This window comes from Drosophila biarmipes, chromosome 2R (assembly GCF_025231255.1).
Source record: "Drosophila biarmipes strain raj3 chromosome 2R, RU_DBia_V1.1, whole genome shotgun sequence".
Classification (NCBI taxonomy): Eukaryota; Metazoa; Arthropoda; class Insecta; order Diptera; family Drosophilidae; genus Drosophila; species Drosophila biarmipes.
In genome coordinates this window covers 12,877,791-12,896,067 of record NC_066615.1, presented here as the reverse complement: position 1 = coordinate 12,896,067, position 18,277 = coordinate 12,877,791, and the positions used below count along the sequence as shown (strand labels likewise).

Here is an 18,277-nt window from a genome sequence, read left to right as displayed (position 1 = left end):
ATGGTCACACTCCTCCCCTGCGCTCAGTGTGACCAGCCTGTGGGACGCCTTCGAATCCCGAAGTGCATTCCAAACCGAATCAACAGTTCCCCACGACCAGCTGGTCCAGTGCATGCAAAACACCGTCAATTTCCCGAAGAGGCAGGAAAAGCTTGGGGATTTCTCCCCACCTTGACCCATTTGCTGATACACAGAACACACTCCGACCTGGCAGAGGTCATGTTCTGAGCCACCTGATGATGCGAGGCCCAGAAACGGACAGCGATCACTCGGAGTCGGGTTCCTCCACGGACAGCGGCTCCAGTGGACTGGGGGGAGTGGGCCACAAGCGACGGAGCACCAGGCGCCCGGATGTTTTCAGCCTGAAAGCCATGGCGCCCAGGTGAGTCATGCTCCAGGCAGAGTCCAAAGTTCCGGCTTATCTGCTGCGATCGCAAGTCTTATCTGACCCTTTTCAAGACCCAATGCCGGACCCGGCGGCTGGTTATGTCTACTACTGCCCTTGGCCCTGGGCGTCCGCCTGTTGCATGATCCGCCGAAATGCAAGGACCAGGCCAGGATGCAGTGGATCCTCGCCGCCTCCGCTGGCGGCATGGCCCTGGAAACCCTCTGCTTCTTCATCTACGCCTTCGTCAAGACGGGCATTCTGGTCAAGTGCCTGGTGAGCCTGCTGCCTGGCGTTGTCACCAGCTTGACCTTCTATCTCCTCGTGGACACCTCCGTCACCTTCGCCCTCATCGTGGGCTTCCTGATGACCTCCGCCTATCAGCAAATCTATATTTACACCCTGCGAGGCTTCGGGGGATCCTTCACCTATGGAGAGGCCTCTGTTTTCGTCCAGGGACTGGTACTCTTCGCTATTACTGCCATCCACCAGCTCGGCGGGTTTCTGTGCGGCGGTCCCTGGCCAACGGAGGAGTTTGAGGTCCTCAACATGATTATGGTGGTGGGTAGAGAAGAGATCTTTCTAATTGTACCCAGTGCGGCTCGGATTGAACTTATCCATCTTGTTATTCTCCCCAGAATGCCCTATTCTGGCTGCTGGTGTTCTGCCTGGCTCTCGTCTTGTTCCCGTCGCTGAGGCAACCGTACCGCTTCTACCTGTGGACGCTGCAGCTCCTGCTGGCGGTCACGTGCATGCCCGTGACGCGGCCCCTGCCTCTGTTGGCCCTAATCCAGTTCCTGCTCCGGGACCGCGATCGCCTCAGCATCTTGGTCTTCTATCTGCTGCTGGTGGTGCTAACCTGCATTACTGTAGCCTGGCAAATTGGCAGCGCCTCCAAGGCCAACACACGCGTCCGGAAGATCTTCCATCTGCTAATAGTGCTGGTCTACATCCCAGGATTGGTGTTCGAATGCGCCCTGCTGTACCTGGCCACTGGAGTGGCATTGGCTGCTTTTGTGGTGCTGGAAATTCTGCGTCTCCTGAAGATTCCTCCGTTTGCTGACAGGCTGGCGGATGCTTTCCAGTCATTTAAAGATGAAAAGGACGCCGGCGAACTGGCCTTGACGCCGTTCTGTCTGCTCATTGGTTGCTCGATGCCCATTTGGATGACCCCGTGTCCCTGTGCCGGAGGCGATACGTTGGCTTTGCTCTCGGGAATACTGGCAGTGGGCGTTGGAGACACGGCAGCCAGTGTAGTGGGCTCAAAACTTGGCCGCAACAAGTGGGGAAGTGAGTTTGGTTGCATATTTTAGTTGTACATAACTCAATAATGCAATGCCGTGCTGATGCATTCTTTCTATAAGTTTACCAATTTTAATATATTTTAATGACTGTTCTTTCTAGAATCCTCCCGCTCGCTGGAGGGCACCGTGGCCTTTGTGGTGTCCATCCTCTTAGCCGTCTGGCTCTTGGAGATTTCCGGCTTGGTGGCTATGACCCAGGCCAAGTGTTTCGCTACCATTTTCGCGGCTTTGAATACCGCTTTGGTGGAGGCCTTCACCGACCAGGTGGACAACCTGGTGCTGCCCCTAATATTCTATGCAATAGTGGGCTTGGCCTAGTTAATCTGCAAATTGATGTAAATAAGTTATGATGATCGTATTCCTCGGTGTATTTATGTGTAAAACTCCTCGGTGTAGTTAAGCTTAGAGTAAGACCTTTGGTTCAATTGCAACCAATAATCAGATCTAAATAAAAAGTTTCAAAAACTAAAAGACCATTCTAACAATTTAGGTATTTCATTTGGGTACTAGGTGTATTTTTCAAATATATTAAGCAAACTATTGAACAACTTTGAAACTGTATTATAAGCTCGTGTAAAAAATAGAATGGTTATTTATTAATAGAACAAATCCTATATGTATATTAGCAATATTTGTAAGTTCGGACGGCTTTTTCACACAATATTTCACCTGCTAAGGCAGTAAAAATCACAAGGGCCAAAGGCTTTTCGGTCCCCAATAAGATACAGATCCAATAGGAAACCCGAATTTTACTATCTCAAATGCTGTTAGGCAGTGCTGTTAAGTTAACATTAGCGATGCCGAGAACTGTTCGTCCAACTGAACCACCTTAGCAGAATGTTAGCCAACACGTGGGGCCACTGTTAGGAGAGGAGCAACACAAAAACCATGAAAATAACCGCTTTTACGGCTCGAAAAACACATTTCCACTTGGTTTATATAAAGTGCAAACACTGCAGATTTTTATTACGTAGAAAGGGTCAACGGATGGCTAGACAATTGAGTGTAGACCGCGGCCATGTGAAACCATGGCCGGTGCTCCAGGACGCTGCTTCTTCGCCTCGCAAGTGTTCTGCACAGAATATTCGCCCATCTAGCCGCTTATTCGAAGAGAGCGAAGCCCATGTCGTCGTCCTCGGACTCGGACTCCTCCTTCTTCTCCTCCTTTTTGGCCTCCTTCTTGTCGCCACCGGCGGCGGCAGCGGGGGCGGCATCAGCAGCGGCGACGGCACCACCGCCGCCCACCGGCATCGAGGAGAGCTTCTCGCGACCCTCCTTGATCAGCTCCTCGATGCTCTTGCCGGCCAGCTCCTTGATGACCTTGGTCAGACGCTCAGCGTCGACCTCGATGCCCACAGAGCTGAGGATCTTCTCCAGGTCGCCGTTGGCGGGCGAGTCCTTGCCACCGAGCACGGCCAGAAGGTAAGCAGCCACGTAACGCATGTTTAAGTCTTGGGTTCTTGACACGAAACGTGAATTGGCAAAAAGTACGAAAAACACAACTTTCCTTAGCAAGTCGTCGTCGAAAAAGAGGCGGAAGTCGGTGTGGCCGCGCGCATAACGATACAAAATACCGGCCAAAAAGAAATACCAAAATATATCGATTCAGGCCTAAGAAATACTAAAGAAATCTTTCTTCGTGTTCTAATGGTAACAATAAATTTTAAATAAATATATTTATTGTTATTGACTTTAGGATTTTTGAAGTGTAAAAATGTGGTACGGTTTTATTAAAGATTCAAGACTTATACGTTCACACAGCTCAGGGCTATTAGGAAAGCGACTCTAGCCGAATGCTAAAGCGATAAAGAACACAAGCCGTCTAAATAAAACCCTAAAAACATTTCTAGCACACTTGCTTGATACGAAAGAAAAAGTACATATGAAATGTTAATTTTAAGCTTCATATGCTCACAAAAAATAGATTCAGATATATAAAAATTGGTATTGAGTTATCTTTGGTCGTACCCATTTTAAACTGATATTAACTTATATTTCTTTTGAGGAACCTGCAGGCTTGTCATTATCTCAAAAGAAGCATAGCCATTTCTCTTTTCTTCGTTTGGTGAGTTTCACGCCTTTGTAAGGCTTCTTGATCCTGCACCACTACTGATTAAATCGCAAAAATACATAATTCCGCTGAAGCTAGGGTAAATACATTTCCTTAGTTATGCACATCGGAAGGAAATATCGGGGAAGCGGACAGCCCTTCTGTGTGAACATGCTTTTAGTGTACTCACTGATAGTATCGATAACATCGACTCACCCTTCACTACAGCCGATATGCCCAACGAGCACTTCAAAGTATCGAAATGTTAATATTTGGATATCTTTCACATCCCCGTGGGCAGTGCATCAACAGCCATGTTAAGATACAACGGTTTCTGCTAAGTTAGAAAACATTGTATCTTAACACTGCTGCCTAGCGTTGTATCTTAACATTGCTGTTAGGAAGTAGCTAAAACTATGGGCTTCCCATTTTTCATCTCATTTTCAACAATTCTTACATTTGAATAAGCAAATAAAGCGTATATTCCAAACGTGTTCTCTTAAACTGGCTTCTGTTTCATGGTGTTTACTTCCCCAAATTGGACAACTATATGATTACTGACACTTATGTATTAAGTTCCTTCAAGTAAGGTTAAAAATAAGTGCAACTCGTTAATTTTTATTTATTTAATCCTTGTTTTAAACTAAAAGGTTCTAGGCCTTATCATCATTTCAGTGAAGATCAGCGAAACCCTGTAGTTGTAGCCGTGAGCGGTGCCCCAATGAATTCCATTTGCCTCAGGAGCAGTGCCGCTTGTACTGTAGACTCCATTAAGAGAACTGAAATTGAAGTAGTTTATTTTTGTTAATTTTTCATGTGAGATTGCGCTTGGTTAGCTTACCTATATCCACACTCGGCGAACCACCAGCCAGCACTGTGCGTCTGGGCGCAGTTTCTGGCAACCAGGTCATTGTCCTGGTCGAAGGTGGAGAACTTCTTTTTCGTGTTCCAAATCAGGGAGTCCCCGGCCGAGCCTTCGAAGGAGCCCAAACTGAGTAGCTCATACATTGACGCCTCATCGCCGACTTTGAAATCATTGTAATGTGCATAGGACGTGGTTCCATTGGCGTCCTCAATGGTAATGTTGAGTTCGCAGGGCCGTTGCTCTGTCAGCCGGTGTAGTTTTTCCAGGCCGATGAAGAACTCCTTGCGCACATCTCCGAAGCCATTCTTGTAACCATTCCAGTCGCGAGTGAAGTTCACAGATCCATCGACGCGCCTTTGGATCGTCATCCAGCCCTGCTCGTTGCAGGCAGCCTCGAAGCTCTTTAATCCGGGAATCTTCACTTTGTAGAGGCCACTTGGACTGCCGGTGGGGCATCGGTCGGTGCCGTTGGAGGTCAGTAGTTGATCGGTCACCTCAGACAGCTCTTCGGTGACGGATCTGATATGATCTTCCAAGCTCTGGATTATTTTGTCTTTCCTCTCGAGCTCTGCGTTGTTGTCACTTATGATCTTATCTTTTCCCCTTAGGGTCTCCAAAGCGTCCTTAATTTTATCATTTTTTACATTTAGCAGATGCACCAAAGTGTTGACCGTGGATACAAAGTCTTCAGGCACTTCTCCCGTGGTTATTCGAGGCACTGGATTCCCACTGCCAAAAGTCAGCTCCACTAAGAGCAAGCAGGAAAGCAAAATCACGGGGATGGACTTCACCATGATGACCACTGAAGAATCGGAACAGAACTGATGGACACCAGGAGCAGTGGCTCAGTTTATACGGACTGACTTATCTCAAGATGGGCCCGCTGAGGTCAGATTGTCGAGTATCCAAAATTCCAAATAATCAGTAATTCGCATTAATAATTGCTTGAGATAAGGACGCGGAGCAGTATTACAAAGAAATATGTAAATTCAAAGAGCTCGGTGGTTTTCATGACGGAGATAAGGCTTTATTAAGAATCCCATGGCCCTCGCTAAAGTACACAGCGATTTCATACAACTCAATAAAAATAAAGAATAGCTTTTGTACAAGCTATTTTTTCCAGTGCATGGAAAATGATTGTGCGGGCTGGGCGGACTATAATAAAGTTGCGATTATCAGCATTCGGATAAGTACTTATTTATAAAATCAATTTCAATTTACACTAAACAAATCGTAAATAATTGGAGCTCAAAATCGCTTCCTCCTGCAGTACGAGTAAAATGCAAGGTACGTCAAGACGAAAAGTAAAAACACAAGAAATGTAAATGTACGCTGCTATATAATTGCATATATAAATGGTTGCTGTTGTACAAAATTTTGAAATTGTATAGTGCATTCCTGAACTTTGTGTATCACATTTCGATTGGGAGGCCTCGGAAGGGCCCCCGAGAATCGTTTCACATCTAGCGGTTATCAGTTGATCGGCAGTACTATGCATACGACGCGACAATGTTTCCTCACACTTAGCTTACGACTACAAACATATTAAGGTATTTTCTTTCCGAATCCGAATCCGCATCCGAATCCGGATCCGGATCCGGATCCGGCACAATAACTGGACTGTCGCGAAAAATAAACAAATGCTTCACTACACTTAAAGGAACATGGTAACAAGAACGAAGCGAGGCGTGATGGTCAGTCCACGTGCACTTTCTGCTCCTTCTGGGAAACGTTTTGAGGCTATAGTGGCTCCTGCTGGAAGTACTCGTGCTCCAGGCAGGCCAGGGCGGAGGGTCGCAGTCGCAGGTCGTAGGACAGCATTTGCTGGAAGGGAAGAAGCCATCAGCCAAGGCCCCCTTGCTTTCCTTTTGCCATGCTCCATACTCACATTCAGTAGCTCGTCGGAGTAGTCGCACAGGAGCGGGCAGAAGTCTTTCGGTCTCTTTGGATGCCGCTGGGGAAAGTGCTCCAGGGCCACTGAAATGGTCTGCGGCCATTGTTGCTCGGTGGGTCGACCAGTCAGTCTGGCAAAACAAGAGAGGAAGGCTTTAGAAGACCATAGCACTGACTTGCTTCGAAGGAGCACCCACTCGAAGATGCGGTCCAGCTGATTCTTCTCGGAGGTGCCCGGGAACAGAGCCCGGCGGTTGAACATCTCGAAGATAATGCAGGCAGCGCTCCAGATGTCCACGGTGCTGTTGTAGGGCTGGGCGAGCAGGACTTCGGGGGCCCGATACCAGAGGGTGACCACCACCGAGGTGAGCTTCATCTCGGAGCCGTAGGTCTTGGCCAGGCCGAAGTCGGCGATCTTGAGGTGGCCCTGCGAGGAGACCAGCAGGTTCTGGGGCTTCAGGTCGCGGTGGATGATGCGATGCGAGTGCAGAAAGTCCACTCCGGTGAGCAGCTCCCTGGAGAGGCGCTGGAAGGAGGGTGGAGCAAGGATCAGTCTCGGACTCGGTTGGTTTATTGATAAGTAAGTGAATAAATGTATGCAGTGCAATACTGAAGACCCACCTGGATTGTGGCGGGCGACATGCCCGACTTGGGCAGCCTGTCGATGAGGTCCGAGAGGTCCTGCTCCAGGTGCTCGAAGACCAGGAGGATCAGCAGCTGGCCGTCGCGCTCCAGGAACTGGCATACTTCGAACAGTCTGCGAGGGCGGGGTAAGGGTATGTATGTATGTCAGCAGTTGTGCGATTTCGGTGGGGGAGAGAGACGGTCACACGCAAGTGTTGAGGGATATAGAAAAAGTGTTATAAAATGCTGCTGGCCCCTGCAGCGCCAACGGCCATACTGCGCTCGTTTCGGGTACTAGGCGAAGCACTCGAGACGAACACATGCGCACGCTTACGGTCTGGCGATCGAAGAGTCGGAAGAGAGCGGCCCCTTAAAGAGCGCGAATATCGTTTTTAAAAGAGTCTCTCGAGCAGTATGTGCATAACATAATGTTACCGAGCATTTCAGGCCGTTGGCCTAACAGCGATTTTGATTTGTTGAAAAATATAAACAAAATATGCAGTAAAAAGCTTTCTGGACCTCAAAGTGTTATTACTTTCATACAAAGGCCTTCCGATTATGAGGCCTTTAAAACTATCAGTTTTCTTGAAGTTTTGGGTTCCACATAGTCTTTTTCCCCTGCAACCTATAAAAAATACCATTGGTTTCAAACCGCCTAACAGTCGCAACCCTCTGCAGTCGAAGCCCTCTGCAAGCTAACAGGCTGTTGTGCGAGCTCGCTCTCTCTCTTTGGGCCGTACGATCTTGCGATCGCACTCTCCCGCTGTTAGCTCGCCATATCGTAGCTGAGCGAGGGAGCGGAGAGCGAGAGCGGGAGCCACTGCGCAGCTATCGATATCGGCCAGCGCCACAGCGCGCTATCGAACCGCGCTCTGTTAATTCAAATCGCCAACGGCCGCCGCACTTTGCTTGGTGCCAATACAAAATCGCCGGAGGGGCGAGTCCGCGCCCGCAGTGCCGGCGGCGTTATCAGCCGGAGCAGAGTGGCGCCGCTCCAGAGTTATTTGACTGGCACATGCCAGAAGCGGGGGCCAGGAGGGGCCCCTCCACCTGCAAATCGGCGAAATATTGCGGCCGTGGCGTGCAAAGATAAACAGAAGCGCAGTGACATTGCGGGGAGGTTTCCAAATGGCTTTGGCAAATAGTCGGGCGCCACTCGGCCCCAATAGCGGGCGATAACGCCGGCAAAACACCCCGTCCCAGCCACAAACATTGTAAGGCTGCCATTACCTGGCCCGGGACTCGAAACCCCCACGGCCCGGCACCCCACACTCACTTGACTATGTTCGCATGGTTGCTGGCGTTCAGCTGCTTCAGCAGCGAGATCTCCCGCAGCGTGGACATGGGCACTCCGTTGTCGTTCAGCGAGATCCTGACCTTCTTCAGCGCCACGATGTTGCCGGTGATCACGTCGCGGGCCCTGTAGACCGTCCCGTAGGCACCTGCAAAGAGTCCAGGCCAGAGGTGGATCAAGCTCGCAGAATGACCGCATCCGAATCCTCTCCAATCCAATGGCCATGCTAATCAGAGGCCAAAACAGAGACACAAAGGCAGGGCCAGATAAGAGCGCGCAAAGTGCCGAAAATTCGCAAAGGTGTGGAAAATAAAATAAAGTAAAATAAAAGCCCACCAGAGTCAGCTGTGCTGATAAGGCGGGCTGATTGGCGATGTGTGGAAACTATTCGGCCTGCGGAGTCTCTCTGGCCCCCAAGTGAGGATCCAGTTGGCACCGACTCCACTTATCTCTGACATGCGTATCTTTGGGCTACTTTCATGCATTTTCTTGGGAATAACTAGGGAACTGATTTGTTAGATTCCATTCAACACTATCATTATACATCTACACATAAAGGGTATTCCGGGACTGCTATCGTTACTATTTATTGTACAGTGCACATCCCCCTGATGTCAGGTAGAAAACGATCTCCCACACAGCGGAGAATGCGAAGAGAGCGCGCGCGGAGGCGACGCAGTGCCAATCAGAATCAAATACCAGAGGCAGAACGATGTCACCGGAAATTTATCACCCATACGGACAGCGGACGGACAAGCCGGCGGACGGGGCGGCGTGGGAGGCGAGGCGACGCGACACTGGCTATTTCGGTTGACATTGACGGGCACTCTGCGCCACCCGTGCACCGAGCACTCCAAGCCCAGGGGAGGTGGGTGGCTCGGGGCCCTAGACCACCTGGCTGGCGAACTGTGCCGCTGCTCCGACGGTCGAGCGCAAGGCCGCGAGCTCGACTCCGACTCGTTTTGGACGTCGGCTAGCGGGCTCTCGGTCTGAAATTGTCAAAAAATAAACCCGAAAATTGCGCACGGACCGGTGGAGCAACAACAACGAGAGGTGGGGCGAAGGCGAATGGCAGGGGGCAGGGGGCAGGGGGCAGCAATCGAATGAGTGCGCACAGAAAACAGCCAGACGAGAGGCTAAGTGTGCGCCGTACAACAGATGGAATTCGGGGTTACGAGGCGGGGCAGGGCCCGTGGTGTACCTTCCGGCTTGGGACCCCTTCCCCAAGCAGTCGCAGTATCCATCATTGGCCTTTGCCTCTGCGCAGCTCGGTGACGTAATGGATTGGGCTTTGTTTACAGAAACAAAAGCGGCTCGTAATTGTAGCCCGAAAGACCATGAGCCACTTGTCGGATCGCGTAGGCCGCATGGTGACACGTGGCCCACTGAAAGGGACCTGAAAGTATGCAGGGAATTTCTCCCCTTTCCCCTGAATTTTCACCCTAATTAGCAGTGCTTCTGGGAAGTTTGGCTGAGTGCAGCAGGGGAATGCGCTACAACGTCGGTCGCAACCGGTTTTCGCCTCCATAAATTAGGTTTACTGAGAAGCTCAATTAGCCGCAAGTAAAAACCCGTTAAGACACCTTCTTGGGTAAGCAATAGGCCAGAGCAGGCTGTAAATCGTTGGGTTACTAATCCGGCAGTTTCATTGGGCGACCCCCTTGGGGCGCCGACCTATCCCAACAAGACCCCGAACCGCTCACCTGTGCCGATGATGTTCAGCTCCTGGTAGTTGAAGATGTCTCCGTCGCCGAACCCCTTCGCCTGGGACATCTTCTGCCGCTTGAGCTGGGGTGACAGGGACATGTAGCTGGCTTTCTGTGGGTTCTTCCCGGACTCGACTCGTATGGGGGGAGTGGGCACTGTTCACACGACGCGGTTGCGGCACCAACTGTGGGGGAGAGATGCGCTGTTATCGATCTGTGCGGGGCAATCGATATGTCCTTTCCGCCGCGATAGCCCGCAGAGGGGAGGGGGAGCGCGGGCTGCCCTTCTACTATCTAGAATCTAGAATACCCAGAGCCCGCGATAAAGACTGGTGCGACAGGTGCTAATGGGCCCGAAAAAGAGTGGCTGGCTGCCATGCTCTTCTGGCGTTGGGACTCGCACACGCGGTCGTTGAACCCCGGACAATGCTTTCGCTATTTGCACTTTATTTTATGTCTAACCGATCGCCCTAGCGCTAGTTATGATTTATTCATGTTCTCCTCGGTCGCCCCTTCGTGCGGCTCTCGCCGTCTCCCTCTGCGGCTTCTCTCGGCGTCCTGTTAGTTTACAGCAACAGAGAGGGTACTGGAGAGTTAGGATCGGCAGGGGCTCCAGTGTGTCATGGAATAACTCTGTTTTCTAGCGATAATCCGGCATGGGGTTCCAGTGAGACACAGAACTTCCCTATTTTTCGAACGATACCACGACAAACTCCCCCTCGTTTCTCGCAGTGCTCGTTTCTGCCCGCAAGCACTAACGCCGAAAAGAACCCGAATAATTTGTTGTTGCCGTTTGTCAATTAATTCTAATCGCGAGACAAGCGAGGCAACAACAACGGGCAACAAAGGCAACAAAGGCGCGAGTTATGGCCGGAGAGTGGGTAGATTCCGGGCGAAAGAGCTGCGAGGTGTGTGGGTCCGAAATAGTTATTGTTGCACCAGCCCCGCGCCCCTCTCCGCGCTCCGCTGATAAGCCCACTGTGCGCCACACTCTACTTTTTTCCGGTGTACGACAGTGCCGTCTGGGGGCCCTTGTGCGAAATATTAGTTAAATAACAAAAAATGTGTTTTCTATTTGCCCAGAGACCGCACGCACACACGCGCGCCGCCAAGTGATCTCCGCGCACACACACGGGCACGGGCACGGGCGTATGTGTATGCGTGTGCGGTGTTACGGTTTTACGGTTTTATGCGCCTTGACGAAATTTTGGCATTTGTTGATAGTCCAGCGAGAACCGCACGATCAGAGCAGCGCGACGCGAATCGGGATGCGAGCACGGTCGGCGGCGCGGCAGCAGCACCTAGTTGGGCTTCTAAAACGGCGATTTATAAATTTTACCAATATTCGTAAGAACCGAGTGTTTTGGTTGCTTGCAATGCTCTGAAGCAGTTTTGGGCGATTACGATATTCGCCGCTGGCGCGTAACAGCGGTTTCTCTTCGCCTGTTGTCGCGCTGTGGCCCGGCAGTCGGCGGCTAACAGTCTGTGGCGGCCGGCAAAACGGGTAACCGTTAATTTCGAACTCGTTATCAGCGGCTGTTAATAGAAGCGTGACATTTTTTATGATTTTTTCAAGTGATTTTAAGAGTTTAAGTATTTTATTTGGTTTGTGGAACGTATGCAAGGGATTTCTAGAAAGTAAAATTGAGTTTAAAGCATTTGTGTTAAGGTAGTTTTAACATAGTTGTAACATTGCTTATTTCAATGTTATTTGTTTTTTTGTAAATATAAACAATAATGTTAGTTAAGAAATATTATTTAACTAAACCTGTAAATTACATGTTAGAAAAGGTAAAAATTCATCAAAATGAGGTGGAAAATACTTTGCTTTTAATATGTGTTATAAATAAATCAAATTGAGCTCCTTAAGCTATAATTTCTTATCTGTACCCTGAATTTGTTATAAGCCTCATCCCACAACGGCAGAAATCCAATATTATTCCGCCATCAAGTGTTTAAATTATCTAAAGTCTCGAAATAAATAAAAAGTGCCACTCAAAATAGCAGGAAAATAACTCATTTTGTGTATAATTTATTGACTGAGCTTTCACTCAGGTGTTTGTCGAGTCAAAGCTCGAGGCAAACCTTTTCCAACGGTCTGGCAAGGCCCGACTTCGAGTTCGAATTCGAACAAGGCCCGATCGGTGGGCGCCAAAGTTTGAAATAAATGTTGTAAATGCAAAAAGCGAGCAAAGGCATAAACACTCGCACTTAACACCCTTTCTTAATCATGCTACTAATTAGATGGGCGAAAATTTCCATGCAAGCAAAACAAATCAGGGCCCAAATCTAATTAGAGCTCGGCGGTGGAAAGCGAGTGACGAAGGCGCCGAGGTGCTAATCGCCGCCAGGGTGTATCAGTCGCCGAAAGCCAGCAAGTGACGTACCCCGTGCTGGGCCAAAATGGAAGGCAAACGGCGAGCGAATCGTCGGGATGGCAGTGGGAAATGGAAATAGTTTCTGCGACGTCGGGAACGTGCCCCTTTCTCACCTGCTCGGGCGCCAGGCGTCAGTCTGACTCAATCCCGCCGCCAAGAGCCAAGCGCATCCGATCTTGGCCACTTAGCACCTCGGTGAGTCGCACTCCTCCGCGGAAGTCAACGCCCAGCAACGGAGCATACCTTGCCCAATTAGAAGGCCTGCATTTCCGAATAAATCCCATAAAAATAGTGAGTCACATCTACTATAGATGACACTTTCATCCGCGATCTGGGCTTTGTTTTGAGGGTTTGTGAATGAATAACGTAGGGCATTCATGATTTCTGGGAATCAAGTTCACCTGCCTTAATTAGTGAGTTCCGATTGATAAGTAAGAAAGTTATAATTAGGCGAAGGAAAGACTCACTCAGAAGTAAGTATATCCCTCGGTTTGTAAACAAGGTATGTGTTCGAGAATTTGTGGTGTCACGAATTAATAATGCTTAGATATTCGACTTCTGGGTATCAAGTTTATATGTCTTAATTAGTAATGTTCGATGGAACTTATCAGGGGAAGGAAAGCCCTACTGAGAATTCAATATATTCCTCAGTTCGTAAAGAAAGTAACAGAAAGAGATTCAAAATAGTGTATTGATGAAAATCAAAATGAATATTGATCTACATTTATTGATATATTCGTTCGAGAGCTGATAGTTTAATGAATGAATAATGCTAACATATTCATGATTTCAGCAAATCAAGTTCATCTGCCTTAATTAGTGAGTTCCAATTATAATTATAACAATAATAAGTAAGATGTTGAGGAAGTTATTATTAGGTAAATTAAGTCAAGAGCCAATATTAGTTAATGCGATTAAAATGAAATATGGTCGTATTTAACGAGTGTACATAATAGTTTCATTCGAGAGTTTGTAGTTTCGTGAATGAATAATTCATATTTCAGAAAGTTATCATTAGGCAAGGGGAAGACCTACTCAGAAGCCAATATATGCATTCGAGAATTTGTAGTTTCATGAATGAATAATGCTGAGATATTCATAAATACTGCGGATCAAGTTCATCTGCTTTAATTACTGAGTTCGGAGGAAGTTATTATCAGGTGAAGGAAAGCCCAATGTTCCACAGTTTGTAAACAAAGTAAAAACTCCAGATTTTAAATGCATGCATATAAAAACAAGATGTTTTCGTTTGAGAATTTATAGTTCTATGAATGAATAATGCTAACATATTCATGGTTTCTGGGAACCAAGTTCGTCTGCCCCAATTAGTGAGTTCCGATGTGGACAAGTACGACGTTGAGGAAGTTATTGTCAAGTGAGGAAAGCGGTTAGTCAACAGCCAATAAATCACTTATCAGGCGAGTAATGCGATTAAATTCGGATCAGTCAGATTTGGCACCTGAAAACAAGTATACCTGACATTTTACTTCGCGAATTTCTGAAATCAAGTTCAACAGCTTTAATTAGTATGTTCCGATTTTAATAGAAGCCAATATCTCACCCGGTTTGTAAATAAATCGAAAGACCAAAATAATGCGATTAAAAATGGGATCGGTGGGATCTGGGAACCCATATATAAGTACATACATTTGTAGTTTCATGAATGGATGATGGATTTATGGAAAGGGCTTTGAATAAGTTCTAGAAGAGGCCCATTCAAAAGGCAATGTATCACTTATATCACTTTGATAAGGTAAAAACCCCAGAGTAAGACGATTAAAATTGTGTTTCTGTTCCTTCCATTTGACATTTTTATGATTAAAAAATATTGACATATAGTATCAGTGATTTCTTGAAGTCAGGACTATCATCTTTAAGTAGTAAGCAGTCGTTGAGGAAGTTATCTTCAGATGAGGGAAAGGCTTACTCAGAACCACTCGTTCTGTAAATTAATCAAATAAAGTTAAAAGACCATAATAACCCGGTTAAAATGGGATCCGGGATGAGTGAGTAATGTTGACAGTAAGTACCCATGGTTTCTGTGATTCAAGATCATCTTCTTCAAGTAGTTAGTTCCGACTTTGACAATCATACTTTGAGGAAGCTATTATCAAGGAATCACTTAGTTTGTACAAAAGCCAGGAAAGCCCAATAATGAGAATAAATCTGGGATCCGATCGGACATATAAACATGATACTCTTGATTCAGAATCTGTGTTCCATGAATGAGTAATGTTGACGCATAGTACCCTCTCTGTCTCTGGGCATCAAGATCGTCTTCTTCAAGCTCACGTTGAGGGGGCTACTATCAGGTGGGGGAAAGGCTACTCGGATTGTAAACAAATCAAAGCACCAGAGCCAGGCGATTAGGATGGGATCCGGTCGGATCTGGCCTGATAAGCACTTCACTGCGCTGATCGCTCTCTGACATTTGTGGCCCGTGACGGCGGCGCTTATCGCCGGCCATTAGTCGTATTGCGTTTCAAACCGGCTGCGAGTCGAAAAACCAATTAGGCGAAATGTATTGAGCAAATATTATGGCCAAAACGGTGCTGTTCTGGCCAGAAGTACGCAAGAAGCTGCCGCAGAGGCTGGCAAACAAAGGCGGAGCCGAGCTCAGGGCCCGTCTTTCGGGGGTGTTGACGGGCCGCTCGGCCAGGCTGGCCAAGTGCCAGCCAATTGAATAAATCAGCCTGCACTGCGCGGGCCCAACCGGTTGGCCATTGACACGGCCAAGACGGGTCTTCGATAGAGGAGCCCCGGCAGCTCGGGCGCCGACGTCACTGGCCCGGACCGCCGGATGGAGCAGCTCAAAGCCAAAAGCCAAAGCCAAACCCATTCTCCGAGCGGTCCAAGAGCGGCTGCTGATCACGTGCGGCCAGGGGGGCTTCTGGGGCTCTGCTGGGCGATCGAGTCCAGTCGAGCGTGGCTCGAGAACAGGCGACCTTGGGCGCCGACTCCCCTGAGGCATGAAAGCCAAGCTCAAGTGGCTCGGTTGACAGTTTTCCAAGAGGCCAGGCGGCCAAACATCATGCGTCACCGCCGGCCATTTGCATAACCTAGGCATAATGAGCTCCGCAGTGGTTCCGATGCCGAGGCAGACCTCCGCGGGAGCCCCCTTGGCTTCCGTGTCGCGTCTGCCGCGTCTCCTGCGCTGATCCCGTCCCCGGGGATTAGTGTCTCCTTCGATTAGTAAGTGCGTCATGGAAAAAGCTTAATTAGTGCGCGAAGATCGGAGATCGCTTAATGCCAAGAGCAAACAAACAGGGTTGGAGTGACGCGTTCATAAGACACACCATGCATGATATTGATATGGCCGGGATACGATCGCCCTGTGTTAATTGCGTGACTAGCTGGCCGGCCGAACTGCAGTGGGGCCAGCAATTTGGCAATGTGCCTGGGGGATTTGGGGGGATTTGGGGGGCGGGGGCCAGGCCCAGAGCGCCGCGATATCGGCAACACTTGGCGAAACCCAGCTGGAAACCTGTTCGGCCCGCGCAGGCGGCGCACGGCCCGTATAAAAGTGAATTGTGACAAAAATTCTGAACAGTTGAAGCGCACGCTCGGCGGCGACAGCATCGAGAACACAGAATCGCAGATAAGCCTGCTGGCAGAGACGCTCGTAACGGTTTCGGCATTCCGCGAGTGCGCCCACCCCGCAGATTGATTTGTATCTGAATCGGAACCAGTGACAGTGCCCCGGCCGAACAGGATACTCCACTTGCCCCACTTCCCGCATCAAACGGCACCCCACAGCAGCACCAAAGCCACCGAAGATGGGCGCACACACCTGGCGGGTGAGTACGGGCCGCTCGCCGAGATCGCTGTGGGGTGCTCGAGGTTTATGAGCACAACACAGGCCAACAAAGAAACGTGTTTCGGCGATTAACATTTCCGACCGAAATTCACAAGCTAAGGCTGCAAACGGACAGCGTACTCTGATTTCTCGCCGCCGGACAAGGCCGAACGCATTATGGCCGAATCTGAAATCAAGTTATTCTATTTCTACGCCGATTCCGATTCCGATTGCGACTCCTACTCCTATGCCGTCGTGCGATCTTGATGAGGAAGTGTCATAAAGCCGCTTTATGGCCCGGCCAGGCGGTTGATCTTCAGCTTATCTGATGCTCCGCCGGTCATCCATCCTTCAGGAAGCCTTGATGTCGTTTACAAAGTCGGCTCTTGGCCCTGAACCACTGAAGCCCAACCGGTTGCAGACTCCATCTCCATCTCAGCCTTCTCCTGACTGAAGTCAATTTGTCTTGTCTGCGCTTAGGGCTTGCATAACTCGAGGTCCGTAAAATACCATCTCTTGGGCGGTGAATCATGGGAAGAGCTTTGAAAGTTGGCCACTTTCTCGGGAGACAGCATAGATTAGAGGGTGCTGCATCCGGTTAGATGGCTTCTGGGCATCAGCTGGCGCGATGACGCCTGCCGAGCTCGAGACGTGCTCATGAATACTTTAGGTGCGACCATAAATTAGATTTGACTGCGGTTATATCACTGATCGCCGTTTCCCCGGCCTGGGGCTAATTTAAATTAATTATTGTATGCTAATTCGCAGCATAAGCGCTAGGAGCGGCGGGTTCTGGTTCCCTGGCACCGCTGGCCTCCGCGGGCTATTCACACCTCCCGGAGTCTCTTTCACCCGACTGATCTGTGCTTTCTTGCCCCAGGTTTCCCCTCTGCTCCTGCTGCTCCTGGCAGCCGCGGCCCTGGCCGCCCCGCAGCTGCAGGAGGTGCCCCACGCCCTGCTGGACATCGAGACGCCCAACCAGTTCACCTACAACTCGCCCCTGGCCCAGCCCAACAGCCTGCAGTCCAAGCCGTACTTCGACTTCCTGAGCACCCTCTACGCCCACGACTCGGCCAAGTCGAACCTCTTCCGGCCGTACTCCGGGCGCCAGCGGCGGGACACGGAGTCCCAGAAGCTGGACCGCCCGCGCAGGGCCATCGTCTTCCGGCCACTGTTCGTCTACAAGCAGCAGGAGATCCGCCGGCAGGAGATCAAGGACAGGCAGGCCGAGAGGCGCCACGACCTCAACCGCCTGCAGCGGTTGTAGTCCTCTCCGCCAGGGACTTGGCCCCAGCCCACTCCAGTCCAGTGTCCATCCGGCCAACCCGGGATGTTGGCCTCCTACAGGGTCCTCTAGCACTTAGCCACTTCCACTGTGTCCTAGCCTTAAGAAACGCACTGCAGCGCACGAGAGAGCACTCATCCTATATATATTATACTATTCCATTCGCACCGCCACCCACCACCCACCACCCGCCACCCGCCACCCACATCCTCGTAGACTAAGCCCAGATGTTTGTTACGCCCTTGTTATCGCGGTTATTGATATTTGATTAAAGCTGACAAAACTGATTTTGATACGAGAGGGAGTACCGTTTTTTGGGGCCGCGATTTACATGAGCCGTTATCAGAATCATCGGATAAGCAAAGTATCTAAGTATCTCATGTGACCGGCTTGGCATCTGGTCTTACCGTAATCGCACTCGAGGGGCTATTAACCGGATCTTTGATGACTCTTTCATCACTTCACCGTTCAGGTTTTTGTTTTGACTTGATTTGCATACGGATTTCGGGTGTTTTTTTGGTTTTAATAGAGTGGATATTCATTTTCCTTAAGAATTAGCCATTAAAAGTAATAGATTAATCAAGTTTCAATGTATATATCAACACTTCAGTACAAAATTGACAGATATAGTAGTTAAATGGTCCCAGCATATCTCATTGGAAATTTTACCTACTAAATAGTTGCTCCACCAACAACA

The 18,277-nt window shown here is 49.3% G+C and overlaps 5 protein-coding genes across 6 annotated transcripts; 2 read left to right on the top strand and 3 right to left on the bottom strand.

Moving 5' to 3' along the window:
* Window positions 1-76: 76 nt before the first annotated feature.
* On the top strand, window positions 77-2,174 carry LOC108030199 (dolichol kinase). The gene is made up of 4 exons (XM_017102956.3): window positions 77-382; window positions 460-946; window positions 1,024-1,675; window positions 1,790-2,174. Exons 1-4 carry the CDS (start codon window positions 237-239, stop codon window positions 2,005-2,007), a joined length of 1,503 nt encoding a protein of 500 aa, XP_016958445.1. The 5' UTR covers window positions 77-236; the 3' UTR covers window positions 2,008-2,174.
* A 445-nt stretch (window positions 2,175-2,619) lies between these two features.
* Window positions 2,620-3,238, bottom strand: LOC108030200 (60S acidic ribosomal protein P2). Its single transcript, XM_017102957.3, has one exon. It carries the CDS (start codon window positions 3,130-3,132, stop codon window positions 2,791-2,793), a length of 342 nt encoding a protein of 113 aa, XP_016958446.1. The 5' UTR covers window positions 3,133-3,238; the 3' UTR covers window positions 2,620-2,790.
* Window positions 3,239-4,337: 1,099 nt separating this feature from the next.
* On the bottom strand, window positions 4,338-5,415 carry LOC108029925 (microfibril-associated glycoprotein 4). Its single transcript, XM_017102420.3, has 2 exons — window positions 4,581-5,415; window positions 4,338-4,518 (listed from the first exon to the last, which is right to left on the bottom strand). The coding sequence occupies exons 1-2, from the start codon at window positions 5,396-5,398 to the stop codon at window positions 4,383-4,385; spliced, it is 954 nt and encodes a 317-aa protein (XP_016957909.1). The 5' UTR covers window positions 5,399-5,415; the 3' UTR covers window positions 4,338-4,382.
* Window positions 5,416-5,609: 194 nt separating this feature from the next.
* LOC108030340 (cyclin-dependent kinase 4) lies at window positions 5,610-11,555 on the bottom strand. 2 transcript variants are annotated; one of them, XM_044092030.2, is made up of 7 exons: window positions 11,461-11,555; window positions 10,119-10,306; window positions 8,398-8,563; window positions 7,119-7,254; window positions 6,695-7,023; window positions 6,493-6,628; window positions 5,610-6,428 (listed from the first exon to the last, which is right to left on the bottom strand). In XM_044092030.2, the coding sequence occupies exons 2-7, from the start codon at window positions 10,219-10,221 to the stop codon at window positions 6,345-6,347; spliced, it is 954 nt and encodes a 317-aa protein (XP_043947965.1). In that variant the 5' UTR covers window positions 10,222-10,306; window positions 11,461-11,555; the 3' UTR covers window positions 5,610-6,344. The 2 variants fall into 2 exon arrangements, with proteins under 2 accessions (XP_043947965.1, XP_016958692.1); XM_017103203.3 differs by lacking the exon at window positions 11,461-11,555 and adding an exon at window positions 11,305-11,439.
* Window positions 11,556-15,939: 4,384 nt separating this feature from the next.
* On the top strand, window positions 15,940-17,875 carry LOC108030445 (uncharacterized). The gene is made up of 2 exons (XM_017103338.3): window positions 15,940-16,296; window positions 17,176-17,875. The coding sequence occupies exons 1-2, from the start codon at window positions 16,276-16,278 to the stop codon at window positions 17,560-17,562; spliced, it is 408 nt and encodes a 135-aa protein (XP_016958827.1). The 5' UTR covers window positions 15,940-16,275; the 3' UTR covers window positions 17,563-17,875.
* Window positions 17,876-18,277: the final 402 nt, after the last annotated feature.